This window comes from Neoarius graeffei, chromosome 21 (assembly GCF_027579695.1).
Source record: "Neoarius graeffei isolate fNeoGra1 chromosome 21, fNeoGra1.pri, whole genome shotgun sequence".
Classification (NCBI taxonomy): domain Eukaryota; kingdom Metazoa; phylum Chordata; class Actinopteri; order Siluriformes; family Ariidae; genus Neoarius; species Neoarius graeffei.
In genome coordinates this window covers 63,715,503-63,739,723 of record NC_083589.1, presented here as the reverse complement: position 1 = coordinate 63,739,723, position 24,221 = coordinate 63,715,503, and the positions used below count along the sequence as shown (strand labels likewise).

The following is a 24,221-nucleotide window of genomic DNA, read 5'->3' as shown; positions in this document are numbered from 1 at the left end:
CTGCCATTCCTGCTAGCACAGGGAATCAAATCAGCAACCTTTTGGTCCCAAAGTTGCTTCTCTAACCATTAGGCCATGGCTTCCATTGGCAAAGATATGTTTAGAAGGAATGATAGCAGGAGAGCCCAATGAAAAAGGCAATATGATAACATCAACAACTGGTCAGAGCTTAACCTTGACATTCTAAACCAAGCCACTCAGAACTGGGAATGATGGAGGGAACTAAGTCATGTGAGTGGACAATCTGCCACAGGTGGAGATCATGTTCTAGTGTTCTATATAGAGACGTAAATGTTGGTTGAACACAACACTCGCATGTAGTCTAGAGTCTAGGAACAACTAAAATCACGACTGAAGATAAATCTGGCATCAGTAGCAGCAGGTCACTTCTATAAGCTCAGAAAGTCTTTACCCATAGAAGTGTCCTCTCACAAACTCCTGGATCTTCAGTTTGTTGAGCGAGTGCAGGTTCTGAAACTCATGCATTGCCGAAAACTTTTTTACATTCAGACCATTTGGTGTAACCACATCTGCAAAGATAACAACAACAACACTGAGAACCACATCAATCCACAAAGTATTGATAATTTATTCATCTGATACTTCAGCACCACTGAATTCTGGATTCTGATTGGTCAGAAGAAGGTGTTGATTCATTTTTGAACAGTAGTGCAGCTGCGAATGACCTGTTTAGATGTTAATGCGCTTATTTTAATACTTTTTTTTGACAAACACTGTTCTCTGGAGTGATGTACGTTTATCTCGTTTTCAGTAAAGCTGCATTTTTGGTCTTATTAACTTTAAGAGAGAGAAAAAAGGAGAGTGTTTAGCTGCTTATAGCTGCTATGACATAAGTGAGAACAGGAACTAACCTGTTTCACAGATGTCCAAAAACATTAAACATAACTATAAATGGATAAAAAGTATCATGTGTCACTCTTTCATGAATAAAAATTATAATCGCTGGAGAAAAGAAACAAAACACTTCGTGATCTGCTGTTATAGGAAAACTATCCAATTCAATAGTCATGAACTCCACTTCATTACACCATCCGGTCATTAATTAGTTTCCTATAGCAGCATGGCACAGTGGTTTATTCTGAACTTATATCAAATCTCAAAAGGGGAATGGAAATAAATCTATTGATATAACATTTTTCCCCATCATACTCTAGGGTGCACAAACTTTTGCACTTATATGTATTTTTAGGTTTTAATATTATCATTCAAGGTATGTCATTCCATCATGTGACCAAAGATCCAATTCAGACAGCTACATTTCTGGATCTCAGTATTATAAAGGAGGTGTCATGTTTAAACCTCACAGGAAGTGGATGTTCCTCATCATCAAAGTGTGTTTGGGGGGGAGGGGGACTGTGAGGGTGACATGTCAGATGCTGAGGGGGGGCAGGGGGGTGTGCGAGCAGAATCTGTGGCAGGGGGCAGAGGGGGGGGAGGGGCAGAACAGGGAGGGAGTTGAGCCTCCTGACCGCCTGGTGAAAGAAACTGTTCTTGAGCCTGCTGGTTTTGGCCCGGAGACTCCGCAGTCTCCTCCCCGACGGCAGCAGGCTGAAGAGGCTGTGAGATGGGTGGGTGGGGTCACCTGCAATCCTGATGGCTTTGCGGGTGAGGCGGGAGTTATAGATATCCATTAGAGAAGGGAGAGAGACACCAATGATCCTCTCAGCTGCTCTCACGATGCGCTGCAGTCTTGCAGCAGGACACGGTGCAGGCGCCGTACCACACGGTGATGCAGCTGCTCAGGATGTTCTCGATGGTGCCTCTGTAGAATGTGTGCATGATGGGGGCCGGGGCTCTTGCTCTCCTCAGTTTGTGGAGGAAGTACAGACGCTGTTGGCGTTTTTGGCCAGTGATGCGGTGTTGTTGCTCCAGGACAGGTCTTCAGAGATGTGCACACCCAGAAACTTGGTGCTGCTCACCCTCTCCACTGCAGCACTGTCGATAGATAGTGGAGCATGCTGGGTGTGCTCTCTCCTGAAGTCCACAACAATCTCCTTCGTCTTCTCCATGTTCAGGCGGAGATTGTTGTCCTTGCACCACATGGCCAAGCGGCTCACCTCACTCCTGTAGATTGTCTCATCGCCATTGTTGATGAGACCCACCACAGTCGTGTCATCCGCAAACTCAATGAAGAGATTAGAGCTGGATGTTGGTGTGCAGTCGTGGGTCAGCAGAGTGAAGAGGAGGGGGCTCAGCAAACATCCTTGGGGGGCCCCCGTGTTCAACATGATGGTGCTGGAGGAGTTGCTGCCGACCCGTACAGTCTGTGGTCTCCCCGTCAGGAAGTCCAGCAGCCAGTTGCACAGGGAGGTGTTGAGTCCCAGCTGGTCCAGTTTATGAATGAGCTGCTGAGGAATGATTGTGTTGAATGCTGAGCTAAAGTCTATGAACAGCATTCTGACATACGAGTCTTTTGTCTCCAGGTGGGTGAGGGCTGAGTGGAGGGCAGTGGAGATGGCATCATTAGTCGAATGGTTGGACTGATATGCAAACTGGAAAGGGTCCAGGGTGGGGGGGAGGGCAGACTTAATATGCTGCATGACTAGCCGCTCGAAGCACTTCATGAGGATGGGAGTGAGTGCGACAGGGCGGTAGTCATTGAAGCAGGAGGGAGACGGCTTCTTCGGGACCGGGATGATGGTGGTGGCTTTGAGGCACGTGGGGACAACAGTCTGGCTCAACAAGATGTTGAAGATGTCTGTAAAGACATCTGTGAGCTCCTCGGCACAGTCACTCAGGACACGACCAGGAATGTTATCAGGACCCCCCATTCAGCATCTGACATGTCACCCTCACAGTCCCCCCCCCCCCCAACACACACACACTCTCATCGTTCATTAACACACTGAGCTCAGGGGCCGCACATCTCACTTTACCTCGCTCATTTGCACTATTCTGCACTACCTCACCTTAACAGCTATTAGTTTGTTTGCTTATCTCATGTTTACCTGCTATACCTCAAGTGCCCTTGACTGTTTATTTGCTTCAATATGTGTGTGTGTGTGTGTGTGTGTGTGTGTGTGTGTGTGTGTGTGTGTGAGTGTTTAGTCTATGTCTAGTTCCTATCTAGAGTGTTTACACTGTTTGTTTATTTCAGTTATTCTATTTTTATTTATTGCATTGCCTGTTTGCACTGTGGGTCAGAGAGGACTGAAATCTCATCTGCGCTGTATATCGAGCATGTAGAGCATATTTGACAATAAAGTTGACTTTATAGCTTTATAGCCTTATCATCGCTCCTCGTGTGTTCAGACCCACCGGGTTTCCTGTGAAGCATGTGGTCGGCCTCCACCGCTGTGATCTGGGAGACGGTGGTGAAAACATGCGAGCAGTGCACTGCAGCTCTCTCCAGACAGTAGCGATGGTAGATCTGTCTCTCTCCTGCTTCCCGGTCGATATCAAACTGTCACAGAGAGAGAGAGAGAGAGAGAGAGAGAGAGAGACAGACAGACAGAGAAAGAGAGACACACACACACACACAGAGACACAGAGAGAAGGAGAGAGAGAGAAGGAGAGAGAGACACAGAGAGAGAAGAGAGAGGGAGAGAGAGAAGAGAGAGGGAGAGAGAGAAGAGAGAGGGAGAGAGAGGAGAGAGAGGGAGAGAGAGAGGAGAGAGGGAGAGAGAGAGCAGCAAGATTAATGGATAACATTCTTCTACATATGAGCCGTGTCTTTATTACCAGGTACATGACATGGTGCTGATACAGTAAAATAATCAATAACGTTGTATTTTTTCCTCTCTCTTGATGTTAAAAGGACAAAAAACAAAAAAGAAACAAACACAAAGTGTCGACTCCTCAGTCCTGAAGATTTAAAAAATCTTCAAGTTGCAGCTTTACCTCTAACACTGGAGACTCCTCCCATCAACATTAAATAAATAAACAGCTCTGTACTTTAAGAAAACGTCATCATGTAATTACACACGTTCATGTGGCAAGTCCCTGTGAATGACCTGTTAGCACATTAATATCTTCAGAGCTGCTGATATAGAAAATTAATCAACGCTTTCTTCTGACCAATCAGAATCCAGAATTCAACAGCACCATGATATCAACAAATATACTGTATTATTATATAAGAAATGCTATTTGGTTATTACAGACACTCCTGAAGCGCTCCGCTATAATTATATTGGTCGGCAGATTTTTATGTTCCCCAGCTAACAGAGAGTACGTCATTAGAATGTTGAGACTGTAATGTTTGCGGTGGTATGCGCCCGTCGGTGGTTGCCGTTTCTGTATCGGGCGCCTGCCTGCTTCGCCAGTGGCTGGGGGATGATGAGCTTTTGCTCTCTCTCTTGCTCTCCTTTTACATCACGATCATTGTATAAGTATTACAAGGGTTTTTACCTCGCTCAGGATGGAGTCCACCAGGGGGCGAAGTATTGTTTTCGGTGGGGTTTGTTTGTTTGTTTGTTTGTTTGTTTGTTTGTTTCTGTTTTTTTGTGAGCAACATTATGGGAAAACGGCTGGACCAATCTTCATGAAATCATATTTACTGCAAACCAATTCCAAAATGTTCATCTTTCAATTCTGCTTCCAATGATATGCTACATAATGGGCTACTTCTCAGAGTTTTCTTAGCAGTTGGGGTCAAATGTCAGAAGGGTCAAGGTCATTGCTAAAATTAGCATATTTTCCATTATAGCTCAAAAACGGTTAGAGATAGAGAGATGTTTATCATTATCAACATATAGGAAGTCATACATGAGCTTTCATTTGGCACCATGACTTTTAACTTTGTTTGTTGTTTGTGTGTCTGTCTGTTAACAATCTAGCATCTAGATGGTTGCACTGATTGACTTCAAATTTTCAGGGTCGGTGGGCAAGGGTCTGTAGAATACCTGATTAAATTTTGGGGATAATTAGGTCAAGGTGAAGGTCAAGGTCACCGGAAAGGTCAACCTTTTGGTCAAAATAACATTTTCCATTATAACTCAAAAACGGTTGCCGATAGACAAATGTTTACTATTATTAGCATATAGGAACTCCCATATGGCCTTTCATTTGGCACCATGATCTTTGACCTTAACATTCTCTGGGTGAAGGGAGGTTCGCCTTGTACCTACGAGTTGTACTGAGCTGTCTTTGTTTTTCACCTTACTTTGCAGGTCACTCTTCATTTTTTCTCCGTTGCATCAGAGACCGACTTTGGTTGCATCTCGTGTTCTTCGTTTGATTTTGTGCCGCCTTTACAGCTTGCAAGTTCCGGTAGCGGAAGTCAAAGCATTGTTGGAAGTGTAGTTCTTTAGACTGTTTTTGATTCATTGAAAGAGGACTGTAAAAACGACGTTCCCGCTCCCGTCCGCTCCCATTGATTTTTATTCCCGTCCCATCCCAATCACGGGATGAATAAAATTTTGATTCCCATCCCGTGGGAATCCCACGGGATTCACGTGACTCACGGGAATTCCCGACAAATGTCATGCTGTGTGTGTGTGTGTGTGAGAGAGAGAGAGAGAGACTGGGAGTGTGTGTGTGTGTGTGTGTGTGTGTGTGTGTGTGTGTGTGTGTGTGTGTGTGTGAGAGAGACTGGGAGTGTGTGTGTGTGTGTGTGTGTGTGTGTGTGTGTGTGTGTGTGTGTGTGTGTGTGTGAGAGACAGACTGGGAGTCAAGTCAAGTCAAGTTTATTTGTATCGCGCTTTTAACAATAAACATTGTCGCAAAGCAGCTTTACAGAATTTGAACGACTTTAAACATGAGCTAATTTTATCCCTAATCTATCCCCAATGAGCAAGCCTGTGGCGACGGTGGCAAGGAAAAACTCCCTCAGACGACATGAGGAAGAAACCTCGAGAGGAACCAGACTCAAAAGGGAACCCAACCTCATTTGGGCAACAACAGACAGCCTGACTATAACATTAACAGTTTTAACATGAAGTCAGTTTCGTTGATGTTATAAACTCTTCATTGATGGAAACTTGAGTGCAAAACTGTTCATGACAACCGCAGTCCTAAAGTTAGCAAGTCAACTGTACAACTGTGTGTGTGTGTGTGTGTGTGTGTGTGTGTGTGTGTGTGTGAGAGAGAGAGAGAGAGAGAGTGTGAGACACTGGAAAGCAGAAAATAAAGAGCGTGTGTGAACATCAATTCCCGCTTGCCGTGCTTCTGTACTCCACCCTCATCAGGGAACTCTTACAATAACATTTACAAATGTGATTATTATTAGTGCTGTAGAACTCAAGTCCAGTCTCAAGACCACTTTCTGAAGGTCTCTGTCTCGTCTCGGAATCGAATGCATTTTTACTCGGTCTTGTCTCGGTCTCAGACACAGAGGACTCGGGGTTTGATTTCAAGACAGATCAAGAGCAGGTGGCACGGTGGTGTAGTGGTTAGCGCTGTCGCCTCACAGCAAGAAGGTCCGGGTTCGAGCCCCGTGGCCGGCGAGGGCCTTTCTGTGCGGAGTTTGCATGTTCTCCCCGTGTCCGCGTGGGTTTCCTCCGGGTGCTCCGGTTTCCCCCACAGTCCAAAGACATGCAGGTTAGGTTAACTGGTGACTCTAAATTGAGCGTAGGTGTGAATGTGAGTGTGAATGGTTGTCTGTGTCTATGTGTCAGCCCTGTGATGACCTGGCGACTTGTCCAGGGTGAACCCCGCCTTTCGCCCGTAGTCAGCTGGGATAGGCTCCAGCTCGCCTGCGACCCTGTAGAACAGGATAAAGCGGCTAGAGATCATGAGATGAGATGAGATGAGATGAGATGAGATGAGATGAGATCGTTACTGTGATTGGATGTAAAACTTCCCGAATCAAATGCAACCACTAACATGATTCCTAGCCAATTTGAAAATTTTCTTCCTGTTAATGGCCGTCACCCCTCCCCCACCCCCTTCACACATACTGGTCTGGTTCTGTTCTTGACTCGGTCTCGCCCTGCCCTGGTCTTGACTTGATCTCAACCCCTCAAACTCTTGGTCCTGTCTTAGTTTTTTGTTTACACAGAATGCCCTTCCTGACACAAGCCTCCCCAGTCTATCTGGGTTTGGGACTGGCACTCAGTCTGCACTGGCTTGTGTAACCCCAGTGGCTGGGTATTTTTACCCAATCCACATGTCTTTGGACTGTGGGGGGAAACCGGAGCACCCGGAGGAAACCCACACAGACACGGGAGAACATGCAAACTCCACACAGAAAGGGCCCCATTGGCTGAGAGGTTCGAACCCAGAACCTTCTTGCTGCGAAGTGACAGCATTAACCACTACACCACCGTGCCATCCTACAACATTAATTATTATTAATTCCACTAATAAAAATAAATGGATCATATTAAAAGATCTTGAAAACAAATATTCCTTAAATTGTAGCATTTGTAAAACTAACCCGTGGGAGTTCTGAACATGGGTCACGACTGCTTGATTTACAAATATGATTGTAAGAGAATCTCCTCTTTTATTTTATTAGCATATTTTACAAATGTATGTTTCTAATATTGCTGCAATCATATGAAATTCAAATAGGCAACATTTGAACAAAGAGTGTGCTCGTACTCGTGTGCCAATTAAGCAGAGGTGGAAAGAGTACTAAAATATTATACTCAAGTACAAGTACTGTTACTCTGATGAAATTTTACTTAAGTACAAGTAAAGTTACCAGACAAAAAATCTACTCAAGTAAAAGTAAAAAGTAGATCATTTAAAATGTACTTTGAGTAAAAGTAAAACGTTACTTTTAACAATGGGTGTTTTCTGCCTCCATTGTGTTGTGCAAAAATGAAAAAGAAGAGGAAACAAGGATATATGTACATCTCAACCCAGATGTTTTATTTAAAGGAAGTGTATCAAATTGAATGCTTAGGATAATGCTGCATTAAAACTGAGACAAACAAAAAAGGTCAATACACACAGTCATGTCATTTACATCGCCCTGACCACACACAAAGCATTGTACACGAAATATGAAAGTGAAATGTTGCACCGAAATCTCGTAGCTTGCCTGTGTGCACTGTGTGTTATTGAACAATTCAATTCAAACATTATTTGTTTTGCTTAGTATTCCTTTCTGGCCTGTTGGATGTAGAATGGTAGGAGGACTGATCACGTCAGGTTGGCGAGCTAACTTGCTTGCATGATTAGCCAACCGAATAACAGACTAGTTATCATTATGTTACAGTACCAACAGGTTGCTACTTCAACATTAGCAATGCCATCCACTATTTTTGGAATATAACCAGCCTATTGTCGGTTTTACTATTGGAAAGGAAACATTATGATCAGGGGCGCAGATACGTTTTTTGAACTGGGGGGGACAAAAAACTGGGGGGGACAAAAAACTGGGGGGGACAAAGCTGCCAGCAAACCAACCCCGATATGCCTGTCAAACTTGCTGTGGGTAACCATAGCAACCAAGCTCGAGCTCGCAACCTGTGCAGTCTGCGCAGCTCAACCAACCGAATATCAGTCTTTGTTTTGTTTTATGTGAGTTGTTGCAACTATGTATACACTGCTGTGCACCTCAATAAACCGAATGGTAATTAGTCTTTTGATTTTTCCGTGAGGTTTGCCTTATGCAAAGAAAGACAGCATAGACGTTTCTTCCTCCCTACAAGTGGGGGGGGACCGAACGAGGTGAATTTAAATCTGGGTGGGATGAATCCCACCCGTCCCACCCTCTATCTGCGCTCGTGATTATGATGCCAATGACAATACTTACCTCAACATGCTTGCGCAGATTAAACGTCGAATTTTTGTATGCCGCAATGGTTGTCTTCTTGGGCACACATAATCTGCATTGCATAATGAAACTGTCACCCCTTTTCTCTATGAAGCTGAAGTGATCACGTATGTAGGGCCAGGGGTGCACTTCATTACTGGAAGAAATTGCGTTTTCTGCAGGGTCGTCCACCACAGGTTCCTCGGTCTCCTCCATGTCCGCAGGGGCGCTTTATCAACACCCGTGGCCCAGGGGCTAGGCCCCTCATAGGCTACCTGTCAATCCTACCTTTACCGTTGGCCAGGAAAACACTCTTATTTTATTTGCAATACGTGTCAAGCATTTACAGTGTAAGTGCGTAATTAGCCTAGAAGCCTACGATAGGTTACGTTTGGCTCAGCGTAGCTGCGCAAGGCCCACGCTCACATCGCTCAACACATCCGACCACAGAGGGAGAGAAGAACGCGCGCATTATCATTACAGAGCCGGTTCTGATTATTACCACGGACAGGACAGTGATACTGCGTAACTTTCACGCAGGGGCATGGCCAGAGATAACCACACAAGCCTGCGTGTGCTATGATGTAGACCTATGTGTCTCATCTCATCTCATTATCTGTAGCCGCTTTATCCTGTTCTACAGGGTCGCAGGCAAGCTGGAGCCTATCCCAGCTGACTACGGGTGAAAGGCGGGGTTCACCCTGGACAAGTCGCCAGGTCATCACAGGGCTGACACATAGACACAGACAACCATTCACACTCACATTCACACCTACGCTCAATTTAGAGTCACCAGTTAACCTAACCTGCATGTCTTTGGACTGTGGGGGAAACCGGAGCACCCGGAGGAAACCCACGCGGACACGGGGAGAACATGCAAACTCCACACAGAAAGGCCCTCGCCGGCTACGGGGCTCGAACCCGGACCTTCTTGCTGTGAGGCGACAGCGCTAACCACTACACCACCGTGCCGCCCAAGACCTATGTGTTGTAAACATAAAAAACACACACACCTACAGACAAGTCCTTTTAAAAAATAAAATACATAAAAATAGCTTGGCGGCATGAAAACAAACATTCACTGCAAGTCAAGGTACTTGGCTCGGCGGCCACATGAAACGTAAACACCATGGACAGCGGCCAAACTCATAACTCTACAGACCGAAATACACGAAACCAAGTCCTACTAGGGTCTATTTTACCGATCTATGTTCAAGCATCATGCAAGTCTTCCTTCTCCTTGAATGAGACCGTGCATTCAACTGCCTTTTTGACATGACTGCATCAAAATACCACTTGCAACAATATTTCACGCTAGGGCTGTGCCGATAGACGATGCCATCGTCCATCGACGATGGTGGTTATCCATCACGATGGAGAGCCATGATCGTGAAACCACGCCCCCTCCTGTCATAATCATGCATATACGGTATCATCTGGGCCTATTTAACCTAAAAAGTTAGTTTTTTGTTAGTTTAGTTAGTTAGTTTTGTTTAATATATAAATATATAACATATTATAAATACATAATTATATAAATCATTATAAAGTAATATCCTATTACCGCTTGTTCACGTAGGCTATGGTGCAGGGACATGCTAGTGAACATAACATGTGGTTACACAAATACAGTATGCTACTAATAATAAATTTTGACTTCATTTTTTAGCCTACACTATACTTTTAATGTAAAATTTGTCATGTTGTTCAAACAAATAGCCACTATTAACGACTTCAGTCGGGAAATATCGCACCTTATCAAACGGCAGTGGGGCGGCACGGTGGTGTAGTGGTTAGCGCTGTTGCCTCACAGCAAGAAGGTCCGGGTTCGAGCCCCGTGGCCGGCGAGGGCCTTTCTGTGTGGAGTTTGCATGTTCTCCCCGTGTCCGCGTGGGTTTCCTCCGGGTGCTCCGGTTTCCCCCACAGTCCAAAGACATGCAGGTTAGGTTAACTGGTGACTCTAAATTGAGCGTAGGTGTGAATGTGAGTGTGAATGGTTGTCTGTGTCTATGTGTCAGCCCTGTGATGACCTGGCGACTTGTCCAGGGTGTACCCCGCCTTTCGCCCGTAGTCAGCTGGGATAGGATCCAGCTCGCCTGTGACCCTGTAGAACAGGATAAAGCGGCTACAGATAATGAGATGAGATGAGATCAAACGGCAGTGAAGCACAGACTTTGGCAGAAGTCAAATAACTTTAATCTGGTAAATAGGCCTACTTTCAGACTCAAAATGGTCCACTCTAAGCCATAATGTCAAACCAAATGGAAGAATGAAGGTGATTCTGACAAATGTAAAGACAGTAAAAAAAAAAAAAACAATATTAAATCATGATTTTAAAAGCTGGTGCAATAATTCAAACACTAATAAATTGGAAAAATTAGCGCGTTCAAGTGCGCACTGAAGGCCGAAACGCATCTTCAATTGATATGGTGTAAATAAACAATGAGTAATAGCTTAAGTGTAGTTTCTGCTCATAGTTTGAATCCTAGTCTTTCATTGTTAGAGCAGATTAATATCTTGCCGTGATCAGTGAGTGCTCGGGGAGGTTCATTTCCACCTGCGCTTTGCGCAGCTCATTTCTCCGAAGCCAGCTGTGCGCAAACGCAGTGTTGACTGCTCGGCAAACTCCAAACGCTCGGTCTGTACTGGCCCTCTGTTGCGCAAGCGAGTTGGTTATGGCCAGGTTCAAATTGTGCCCAAAACAACTTAACCACGGCCATTTCAATTGCCTGATGGCTGTGACAATATTCGCCCCGTTGTTATACAGGCGATCTTTTTCTCCTCTATTTTCCATTCGGCAAGTGTCTCGCGCAATGCGTCTTCTAAATTGTCCGCTGAATGTGTCTCTGGCATGAAACTCGTCTGCAGGCATTTGGACTGCATTGCCCACTCTCGGTCCACATAATGTACGGTAGCTGACATGTAGGGCATCATGTTGCAGCTGGACCACATATCCGTTATCAAGGCCAAATATTCCACATCACCTAGCGCTTTTGTTTCTTAACGTGCCAAAGCCTCGGATGAGTATCTAATACTTTTAATAATAATAATAATAATAATAATAATAATAATAATAATAATATATTTAATAATGTGGTATTAAAATCCCCCCCACGATATACACTTTATTGTTACAGACTCAAAGGTCCAAATAATACATATAAAAATACACACTTACAAAAAAAAAAAAAAAAAAAAAACATTTAAGATAGGCCAACATAAAGTTGGCTTTTCCAATGTTTCCACATGTCAGAAATATATAAAATATCACTCTCCTTTATATTACACAAACTCATGATGATAACATTTCTAGATTCATATAACCTACACATAAATTTGTGCATAAGTTTCCTCATCAGAGCCTGAAATGTAGGAACATTAGCATTTACAAACAAAGCACTTGCACTTTCCCACCTCGGGGCTTTAAGCAATATTCTCAGTGCATCATTATAAGCCACCTTAATCTTATTTATCTTTGCTTTGCTATAATTATACCAAAGCTGAGCTGTATACAGTGATGTACAATAAGTTCTAAAAAGACATGTTTTGACTTCATATGTACACATATAGAACTTTCGTGCCAGCATATTCGCTTGAGCATACAATTTGTAGCACTGGCGCTGGATATCATCATCATCACTTAAATCATTCCTTAGTAGATGTCCCAAATATTTTGTTTTCGTAACAACTGTCAGCTCACTATCATTTAGAAAAAAAGAAGGAAAATGTAACTTTTTATCCTCCTTAGCCCTAGCAATCATTATAACACTCTTTTTTGGGTTGTATTTGATGTCATACTCTATGCCATAATCTGAACAGACTCTAAGCAGTTGCTGCAGACCAGCACTATAAGGAGACAACACAACTAAGTCATCAGCATATAATAAATGATTGACAACCTTATCCCCAATCATACATCCAGTCTTACAGTCTTTTAACTTCATAGACAGCTCGTCCATATAAAAATTAAAAAGAAAAGGAGAGAGAATACCACCTTGTCTGACCCCGATATGATCGTCCATCACGATGTTCGCACTGTAAACATCGTCGATGCCAATTAAGGGGACATCGCACAGCCCTATTTCACGCACTCCATCAAGAAAAAAGTTAAACATGATGAACACGGGCATACTGTTTTGAGCATACGATTTTTTAAAAAGAAACTAGCTACATCAAAGTCCTTCAATAAACCCATCCTTTAGCGCAAATGAGCTTGACCTAGTTCAAAGCATGACGCTAGCAGTAGCTGCAGAAGGCAAAATCACGTGGGCCTTTCGTCAACAACAAGCCACAGCGGGCAAACATTAATAATCAAGCGTCCTTACCTTAAAACGCTGTCTTGACCACAGAACTTCTCAAGTATTTCACTTAAATCCACACGGGTTAACAACACACCCAACACAGCTAGCGAGAAATGTGGATCTGCGCTAGCTTTGTATTGCTATTCCCCTCAGTATGCTTACTCTGTCTGCTGCCCCAACTGTGAACATTACAGCCTACAATCTTTTCATCAATTTCTTCAGTAGATGCCGTTTTAGACATTTTATTAACTATCCCCATAGAAATATGCTATTATACTAACAGGATTATAACTCAAATCACACGACACGTATTCAAATCACAACTGATTTATTTTACTGTTGGACAGATCATAGCATATCTAGCCTAGCTGCACAGAGCCTAGCTGCACAGAGCCGAGCTGCACAGAGCCTAGCTGCACAGAGCCTAGCTGCACATAGCCTAGCTGCACAGAGCCGAGCTGCACATAGCCTCGCTGCACAGAGCCTAGCTGCACATAGCCTAGCTGCACAGAGCCTAGCTGCACATAGCCTAGCTGCACAGAGCCTAGCTGCACAGAGCCTAGCTGCACATAGCCTAGCTGCACAGAGCCTCGCTGCACATAGCCTAGCTGCACAGAGCCTAGCTGCACAGAGCCTAGCTGCACAGAGCCGAGCTGCACAGAGCCTAGCTGCACATAGCCTAGCTGCACAGAGCCGAGCTGCACAGAGCCTAGCTGCACATAGCCTAGCTGCACAGAGCCGAGCTGCACAGAGCCTAGCTGCACAGAGCCGAGCTGCACATAGCCTAGCTGCACAGAGCCGAGCTGCTGTAGGCTGATAACTGATAAGTAGCTGATATTCTGAACAGATTGGTGATCCTTACCTTAAAAAAGTCTGTGACTTTAGGCAACGATTCTATCACTACCTGCATCTCTCTCTTTTTTTCCTTTTATGCGCCCCGCTAACATGTGAACGCTTCATCTTTCAAAGTCTCTAAATTTGTATCTCAGTAGTCTGCAGTCTTTGGCGCGCGTTCGTGCGTGACGTTACATTTTGTTCCATTTTATTCTGGTCCAGTTGTGGGTGTTCGTTTCGCGAACCACATCCACCATGTCTCTTACAGCAGGCTACTGTGCGCTCATTTATTTCTAACCTTATTTCTCTCCGTACATTAATGTAGGCCCACGATTCCGACAGTTTATTATTTTATTAGGATGCAGTGCTGCAGCACAGCAACCTATGGGCTCCCCTAGGGGAGCCCATAGGTTGCAGTGCAAAGCACTGCAACTATTGTTCTTCTACGTATTTCTTCTTCTTCTTCTTCTTCTTATTATTCCTACGCAAATTTTGATTTCGAATACCTCAATAACCGTACGTCACACACAGACAAACAATACATCAAAACGTGCGGCTCGATCGGACTCGCTATGCTATTACTTTTCTCTACAGTTTACGATTTTTTCGCGACGTAGTCGCGAAAAAATCGCCCCAAAAAACCCCATTCATTTCTATGGAATTAATTGAAAAAAAAGCACTTTTTCAATGTTTTTCAAACATCCACTGCTCTGGCATGCTTTCACCTAGAGACATGATTCAAACTCTAAAACGTAGGAAAACTTCTCCTCTGTGGATCTGGCATTCAACTTTTCTGCTAGGTTTTACACTTTCGGATCAGGCCCGGTTCAAACGCCATGTGGTTTCTGGGAGAAAATCCGGCTTTTGAATGGGTGTCTATTGCGTTACACACCAGTGCGCCTCGTTAACTCAGAGTGTAGGCGGCTTCAAAAAAAAGCTCAAAATTTCTCACTTAAACTGTGTTTTCATCCACAAATTTCACTCTACAGACATGATTTTCTCAAAAGTAGTAGGAAAACTTGTCCTGATTCACACAATGTGTCTACCTAAACGGTAGGATTTACGGTTTTTGAATGACAAGCCTCAAAGTGAGGAGAGCACAGGTGAGCGGCCTCATTGACTCCCAGTATAAACGTTGCTGAAAAGTCACTCGTTTTTAACTCCCTGTAGCGTCCTCATTTTTAACAATACAAACAAAAAAATACATCATTTTATTCAGGAGACCCTTCTAGCGCTCACTGTGAAAGAATTTTGTGAATAGCTGCTTTCGTTGTCGAGTTATTTGTGATTGTTCGAGGCCTACTCCTTAGCAAAACAGCAGACACCTGATAAAATCTTGTGTGTGTTTCTTAGCCTGCTCAGGCATGTCACCATGCTTACTGGCTTCAGTAAGCGAGCACAGAGGGGAGGGGGGCAGCTGTCTCAAGCACACACATCAATCATGGCATTGTAGCTTCATAGCAGGTCACACAACCGTACGTCGCACACAGACAAACAATATATCAAAACGTGCGGATCGATCGGACTCGCTATGCTATTAGTTTTCTCTACAGATTACGATTTTTTCGCGACGTAGTCGCGAAAAAATCGCCCAAAAAAACCCCATTCATTTCTATGGAATTAATTGGAAAAAAAGCACTTTTTCAACGTTTTTCAAACATCCGCTGCTCTGGCATGCTTTCACCTAGAGACATGATTCAAACTCTAAAACGTAGGAAAACTTCTCCTCTGTGGATCTGGCATTCAACTTTTCTGCTAGGTTTTACACTTTCGGATCAGGCCCGGTTCAAACGCCATGTGGTTTCTGGGAGAAAATCCGGCTTTTGAATGGGTGTCTATTGCGTTACACACCAGTGAGGGTCGTTACGCTTAGAGTGTAGGCGGCTTCAAAAAAAAGCTCAAACTTTCTCGCTTAAACCGTGTTTTCCGCCACAAATTTCACTCTACAGACATGATTTTCTCAAAAGTAGTAGGAAAACTTGTCCTGATTCACACAATGTGTCTACCTAAACGATAGGATTTACGGTTTTTGAATGACAAGCCTCAAAGTGAGGAGAGCACAGGTGAGCGGCCTCATTGACTCCCAGTATAAACGTTGCTGAAAAGTCACTCGTTTTTAACTCCCTGTAGCGTCCTCATTTTTAACAATACAAACAAAAAAATACATCATTTTATTCAGGAGACCCTTCTAGCGCTCACGGTGAAAGAATTTTGTGAATAGCTGCTTCCGTTGTCGAGTTATTTGTCATTGTTCGAGGCCTGGTCCTTCATAAAAAAAACAGTAGAAAACTCCAGCCCTTGTGTGTCAGCCTCACCTTAGCCGCCCACTTTATTAGGAACACTTCTGTTCGTACATACAAACTACAAACACTCTTCTTAGAGTTTAGAGTTTATTTTATTTTTAAATGGGACAGTGCACAAATTAAACATTATCCTTGTGTTAAGGACAGATGTCTGTCCCAGGTTATAGCAGTACATGCTAATTTCCGCCTGTAGTCACTTTGGTCATACTCTTGAATAGGTCTTCTTCATGACGGCTGCTGTCTCGAGCACACACACGATCATTGCATTGAAACATCATTGCGGGTCACACATTCACGGCCAGCGAACATGCGTGAGCGAATTGCTTCGCGCACTGCATCCTCTCACAATTTCCCCCGGGGAATTGTCCGGTCTAGTTAGGATGCAGTGCTGCAGCACAGCAACCTATGGGCTCCCCTAGGGGAGCCCATAGGTTGCAGTGCAAAGCACTGCAACTATTGTTCTTCTACGTATTTCTTCTTCTTCTTCTTCTTATTATTATTCCTACGCAAATTTTGATTTCGAATACCTCAATAACCGTACGTCACACACAGACAAACAATACATCAAAACGTGCGGCTCGATCGGACTCGCTATGCTATTACTTTTCTCTACAGTTTACGATTTTTTCGCGACGTAGTCGCGAAAAAATCGCCCCAAAAAACCCCATTCATTTCTATGGAATTAATTGAAAAAAAAGCACTTTTTCAATGTTTTTCAAACATCCACTGCTCTGGCATGCTTTCACCTAGAGACATGATTCAAACTCTAAAACGTAGGAAAACTTCTCCTCTGTGGATCTGGCATTCAACTTTTCTGCTAGGTTTTACACTTTCGGATCAGGCCCGGTTCAAACGCCATGTGGTTTCTGGGAGAAAATCCGGCTTTTGAATGGGTGTCTATTGCGTTACACACCAGTGCGCCTCGTTAACTCAGAGTGTAGGCGGCTTCAAAAAAAAGCTCAAAATTTCTCACTTAAACTGTGTTTTCATCCACAAATTTCACTCTACAGACATGATTTTCTCAAAAGTAGTAGGAAAACTTGTCCTGATTCACACAATGTGTCTACCTAAACGGTAGGATTTACGGTTTTTGAATGACAAGCCTCAAAGTGAGGAGAGCACAGGTGAGCGGCCTCATTGACTCCCAGTATAAACGTTGCTGAAAAGTCACTCGTTTTTAACTCCCTGTAGCGTCCTCATTTTTAACAATACAAACAAAAAAATACATCATTTTATTCAGGAGACCCTTCTAGCGCTCACTGTGAAAGAATTTTGTGAATAGCTGCTTTCGTTGTCGAGTTATTTGTGATTGTTCGAGGCCTACTCCTTAGCAAAACAGCAGACACCTGATAAAATCTTGTGTGTGTTTCTTAGCCTGCTCAGGCATGTCACCATGCTTACTGGCTTCAGTAAGCGAGCACAGAGGGGAGGGGGGCAGCTGTCTCAAGCACACACATCAATCATGGCATTGTAGCTTCATAGCAGGTCACACAACCGTACGTCGCACACAGACAAACAATATATCAAAACGTGCGGATCGATCGGACTCGCTATGCTATTAGTTTTCTCTACAGATTACGATTTTTTCGCGACGTAGTCGCGAAAAAATCGCCCAAAAAAACCCCATTCATTTCTATGGAATTAATTGGAAAAAAAGCACTTTTTCAACGTTTTTCAAACATCCGCTGCTCTGGCATGCTTTCACCTAGAGACATGATTCAAACTCTAAAACGTAGGAAAACTTCTCCTCTGTGGATCTGGCATTCAACTTTTCTGCTAGGTTTTACACTTTCGGATCAGGCCCGGTTCAAACGCCATGTGGTTTCTGGGAGAAAATCCGGCTTTTGAATGGGTGTCTATTGCGTTACACACCAGTGAGGGTCGTTACGCTTAGAGTGTAGGCGGCTTCAAAAAAAAGCTCAAACTTTCTCGCTTAAACCGTGTTTTCCGCCACAAATTTCACTCTACAGACATGATTTTCTCAAAAGTAGTAGGAAAACTTGTCCTGATTCACACAATGTGTCTACCTAAACGATAGGATTTACGGTTTTTGAATGACAAGCCTCAAAGTGAGGAGAGCACAGGTGAGCGGCCTCATTGACTCCCAGTATAAACGTTGCTGAAAAGTCACTCGTTTTTAACTCCCTGTAGCGTCCTCATTTTTAACAATACAAACAAAAAAATACATCATTTTATTCAGGAGACCCTTCTAGCGCTCACGGTGAAAGAATTTTGTGAATAGCTGCTTCCGTTGTCGAGTTATTTGTCATTGTTCGAGGCCTGGTCCTTCATAAAAAAAACAGTAGAAAACTCCAGCCCTTGTGTGTCAGCCTCACCTTAGCCGCCCACTTTATTAGGAACACTTCTGTTCGTACATACAAACTACAAACACTCTTCTTAGAGTTTAGAGTTTATTTTATTTTTAAATGGGACAGTGCACAAATTAAACATTATCCTTGTGTTAAGGACAGATGTCTGTCCCAGGTTATAGCAGTACATGCTAATTTCCGCCTGTAGTCACTTTGGTCATACTCTTGAATAGGTCTTCTTCATGACGGCTGCTGTCTCGAGCACACACACGATCATTGCATTGAAACATCATTGCGGGTCACACATTCACGGCCAGCGAACATGCGTGAGCGAATTGCTTCGCGCACTGCATCCTCTCACAATTTCCCCCGGGGAATTGTCCGGTCTAGTGTTATATTTGTTACTCTTCCTACACAAATTTTGATTTCGAGTAACACAATAACCGTACGTCGCACACAGACAAACAATGTATCAAAACGTGCAGCTCGATCGGACTCGCTATGCTATTACTTTTCTCTATAGAATACGATTTTTTCGCGACGTAGTCGCGAAAAAATCGTCCAAAAAAACCCCATTCATTTCTATGGAATTAATTGAAAAAAAAGCACTTTTTCAACGTTTTTCAAACATCCGCTGCTCTGGCATGCTTTCACCTAGAGACGTGATTCAAACTCTAAAACGTAGGAAAACTTCTCCTCTGTGGATCTGGCATTCAACTTTTCTGCTAGGTTCTACACTTTCGGATCAGTCCCGGGTCAAACGCCATGTGGGTTCTGATAGAAAATCCGGCTTTTGAATGGGTGTCTATTGCGTTACACACCAGTGCGCCTCGTTAACTCAGAGTGTAGGCGGCTTCAAAAAAAAGCTCAAAATTTCTCACTTAAACTGTGTTTTCATCCACAAATTTCACTCTACAGACATGATTTTCTCAAAAGTAGTAGGAAAACTTGTCCTGATTCACACAATGTGTCTACCTAAACGGTAGGATTTACGGTTTTTGAATGACAAGCGTCAAACTGAGGACAGTGCAGCTGACAGGCTTCATTGACATCCATTATAAACGTGATAGAAAAGTCACTCGTTTTTAAATTGGTCTAGTGTCGTTATTTTAAAGAGTACAAACAAAAAAATACATCATTTTATTCAGGAGACCCTTCTAGCGCTCAGTGTGAAAGAATTTTGTGAATAGCTGCTTCCGTTGTCGAGTTATTTGTCATTGTTCGAGGCCTGGTCCTTCATAAAAAAAACAGTAGAAAACTCCAGCCCTTGTGTGTCTTAGCCTCACCTTAGCCGCCCACTTTATTAGGAACACTTCTGTTCGTACATACAAACTACAAACACTCTTCTTAGAGTTCAGAGTTTATTTTATTTTTAAAAGGGACAGTGCACAAATTAAACATTATCCTTGTGGTAAGGACAGATGTCTGTCCCAGGTTATAGCAGTACATGCTAATTTCCGCCTGTAGTCACTTTGTTCATGCTCTTGAATAGCTCTTCTTCATGATGGCAGCTGTCTCGAGCACACACACAATCATTGCATTGAAACATCATTGCGGGTCACACATTCACGGCCAGCGAACATGCGTGACCGAATTGCTTCGCGCACTGCATCCTCTCACAATTTCCCCCGGGGAATTGTCCGGTCTAGTTAGGATGCAGTGCTGCAGCACAGCAACCTATGGGCTCCCCTAGGGGAGCCCATAGGTTGCAGTGCAAAGCACTGCAACTATTGTTCTTCTACGTATTTCTTCTTCTTCTTATTATTCCTACGCAAATTTTGATTTCGAATAACTCAATAACCGTACGTCGCACACAGACAAACAATATATCAAAACGTGCGGCTCGATCGGACTCGCTATGCTATTACTTTTCTCTATAGAATACGATTTTTTCGCGACGTAGTCGCGAAAAAATCGCCCCAAAAAACCCCATTCATTTCTATGGAATTAATTGAAAAAAAAGCACTTTTTCAATGTTTTTCAAACATCCACTGCTCTGGCATGCTTTCACCTAGAGACATGATTCAAACTCTAAAACGTAGGAAAACTTCTCCTCTGTGGATCTGGCATTCAACTTTTCTGCTAGGTTTTACACTTTCGGATCAGGCCCGGTTCAAACGCCATGTGGTTTCTGGGAGAAAATCCGGCTTTTGAATGGGTGTCTATTGCGTTACACACCAGTGAGGGTCGTTTAGCTTAGAGTGTAGGCGGCTTCAAAAAAAAGGTCAAACTTTCTCGCTTAAACTCCGTTTTCAGCCACAAATTTCACTCTACAGACATTATTTTCTCAAAAGTAGTAGGAAAACTTGTCCTGATTCACACAATGTGTCTACCTAAACGATAGGATTTACGGTTTTTGAATGACAAGCCTCAAAGTGAGGAGAGCACAGGTGAGCGGCCTCATTGACTCCCAGTATAAACGTTGCTGAAAAGTCACTCGTTTTTAACTCCCTGTAGCGTCCTCATTTTTAACAATACAAACAAAAAAATACATCATTTTATTCAGGAAACCCTTCTAGCGCTCACTGTGAAAGAATTTTGTGAATAGCTGCTTCCGTTGTCGAGTTATTTGTCATTGTTCGAGGCCTGGTCCTTCATAAAAAAAACAGTAGAAAACTCCAGCCCTTGTGTGTCAGCCTCACCTTAGCCGCCCACTTTATTAGGAACACTTCTGTTCGTACATACAAACTACAAACACTCTTCTTAGAGTTTAGAGTTTATTTTATTTTTAAACCGTGTTTTCAGCCACAAATTTCACTCTACAGACATGATTTTCACAAAAGTAGTAGGAAAACTTGTCCTGATTCACACAATGTGTCTACCTAAACGATAGGATTTACGGTTTTTGAATGACAAGCCTCAAAGCGAGGAGAGCACAGGTGAGCGGCCTCATTGACTCCCAGTATAAACGTTGCTGAAAAGTCACTCGTTTTTAACTCCCTGTAGCGTCCTCATTTTTAACAATACAAACAAAAAAATACATCATTTTATTCAGGAGACCCTTCTAGCGCTCACTGTGAAAGAATTTTGTGAATAGCTGCTTCCGTTGTCGAGTTATTTGTCATTGTTCGAGGCCTGGTCCTTCATAAAAAAAACAGTAGAAAACTCCAGCCCTTGTGTGTCAGCCTCACCTTAGCCGCCCACTTTATTAGGAACACTTCTGTTCGTACATACAAACTACAAACACTCTTCTTAGAGTTTAGAGTTTATTTTATTTTTAAAAGGGACAGTGCACAAATTAAACATTATCCTTGTGGTAAGGACAGATGTCTGTCCCAGGTTATAGCAGTACATGCTAATTTCCGCCTGTAGTCACTTTGGTCATACTCTTGAATAGGTCTTCTTCATGACGGCTGCTGTCTCGAGCACACACACGATCATTGCATTGAAACATCATTGCGGGTCACACATTCACGGCCAGCGAACATGCGTGAGCGAATTGCTTCGCGCACTGCATCCTCTCACAATTTCCCCCGGGGAATTGTCCGGTCTAGTGTTATATTTGTTACTCTTCCTACACAAATTTTGATTTCGAGTAACACAATAACCGTACGTCGCACACAGACAAACAATATATCAAAACGTGCGGCTCAATCGGACTCGCTATGCTATTACTTTTCTCTACAGATTACGATTTTTTCGCGACGTAGTCGCGAAAAAATCGTCCAAAAAAACCCCATTCATTTCTAAGGAATTAATTTGAAAAAAAGCACTTTTTCAATGTTTTTCAAACATCCGCTGCTCTGGCATGCTTTCACCTAGAGACGTGATTCAAACTCTAAAACGTAGGAAAACTTCTCCTCTGTGGATCTGGCATTCAACTTTTCTGCTAGGTTCTACACTTTCGGATCAGTCCCAGCTCAAACACCATGTGGGTTCTGGGAGAAAATCTGGCTTTTGAATGGGTGTCTATTGCGTTACACGCCAGTGGACCTCGTTAACCTCAGAGTGGAGAGTGGTTAAAAAAAAAGGTCAAACTTTCTCGCTTAAACTCTGTTTTCAGCCACAAATTTCACTCTACAGACATGATTTTCTCAAAAGTAGTAGGAAAACTTGTCCTGATTCACACAATGTGTCTAGCTAAAAGATAGGATTTACGGTTTTTGAATGACAAGCGTCAAACTGAGGACAGGGCAGCTGACAGGCTTCATTGAAACCCATTGTAAACGTGAGAGAAAAGTCACTCGTTTTTAAATCGCTCTAGTGTCGTTATTTTTAAGAGTACAAACAAAAAAATACATAATTTTATTCAGGAGACCCTTCTAGCGCTCACTGTGAAAGAATTTTGTGAATAGCTGCTTCCGTTGTCGAGTTATTTGTCATTGTTCGAGGCCTGGTCCTTCATAAAAAAAACAGTAGAAAACTCCAGCCCTTGTGTGTCTTAGCCTCACCTTAGCCGCCCACTTTATTAGGAACACTTCTGTTCGTACATACAACCTACAAACACTCTTCTTAGAGTTTATTTTATTTTTAAAAGGGACAGTGCACAAATTAAACATTATCCTTGTGTTAAGGACAGATGTCTGTCCCAGGTTATAGCAGTACATGCTAATTTCCACCTGTAGTCACTTTGTTCATGCTCTTGAATAGCTCTTCTTCATGACGGCTGCTGTCTCAAGCACACACACAATCATTGCATTGAAACATCATTGCGGGTCACACGTTCACGGCCAGCAAACATGCGTGAGCGAATTGCTTCGCGCACTGCATCCTCTCACAATTTCCCCCGGGGAATTGTCCGGTCTAGTGTTATATTTGTTACTCTTCCTACGCAAATTTCGATTTCGATTAACTCAATAACCGTACGTTGCACACAGACAAACAATATATCAAAACGTGCGGCTCGATCGGACTCGCTATGCTATTACTTTTCTCTATAGAAAACGATTTTTTCGCGACGTAGTCGCGAAAAAATCGTCCAAAAAAACCCCATTCATTTCTATGGAATTAATTTGAAAAAAAGCACTTTTTCAACGTTTTTCAAACATCCGCTGCTCTGGCATGCTTTCACCTAGAGACGTGATTCAAACTCTAAAACGTAGGAAAACTTCTCCTCTGTGGATCTGGCATTCAACTTTTCTGCTAGGTTCTACACTTTCGGATCAGTCCCGGGTCAAACGCCATGTGGTTTCTGGTAGAAAATCCGGCTTTTGAATGGGTGTCTATTGCGTTACACACCAGTGCGCCTCGTTAACTCAGAGTGTAGGCGGCTTCAAAAAAAAGGTCAAACTTTCTCGCTTAAACTCTGTTTTCAGCCACAAATTTCACTCTACAGACATGATTTTCTCAAAAGTAGTAGGAAAACTTGTCCTGATTCACACAATGTGTCTACCTAAACGATAGGATTTACGGTTTTTGAATGACAAGCGTCAAACTGAGGACAGTGCAGCTGACAGGCTTCATTGACAACCATTATAAACGTGATAGAAAAGTCACTCGTTTTTAAATCGCTCTAGTGTCGTTATTTTAAAGAGTACAAACAAAAAAATACATCATTTTATTCAGGAGACCCTTCTAGCGCTCAGTGTGAAAGAATTTTGTGAATAGCTGCTTCCGTTGTCGAGTTATTTGTCATTGTTCGAGGCCTGGTCCTTCATAAAAAAAACAGTAGAAAACTCCAGCCCTTGTGTGTCTTAGCCTCACCTTAGCCGCCCACTTTATTAGGAACACTTCTGTTCGTACATACAAACTTCAAACACTCTTCTTAGAGTTTAGAGTTTATTTTATTTTTAAAAGGGACAGTGCACAAATTAAACATTATCCTTGTGGTAAGGACAGATGTCTGTCCCAGGTTATAGCAGTACAT

The 24,221-nt window shown here is 43.1% G+C and overlaps 1 protein-coding gene across 1 annotated transcript in view; it reads right to left on the bottom strand.

The window, feature by feature from the left end:
- gys2 (glycogen synthase 2) overlaps window positions 1–24,221 on the bottom strand; it is a 100,227-nt gene that overhangs the window by 18,337 nt on the left and 57,669 nt on the right. Inside the window, exons 5-6 of the mRNA XM_060903731.1 lie at window positions 3,280–3,424; window positions 413–530 (exon numbers count right to left, since the gene is read on the bottom strand). Of these exons, the coding sequence (XP_060759714.1) occupies window positions 413–530; window positions 3,280–3,424 (263 nt within the window). The remainder of the gene's footprint in view (window positions 1–412; window positions 531–3,279; window positions 3,425–24,221) is intronic.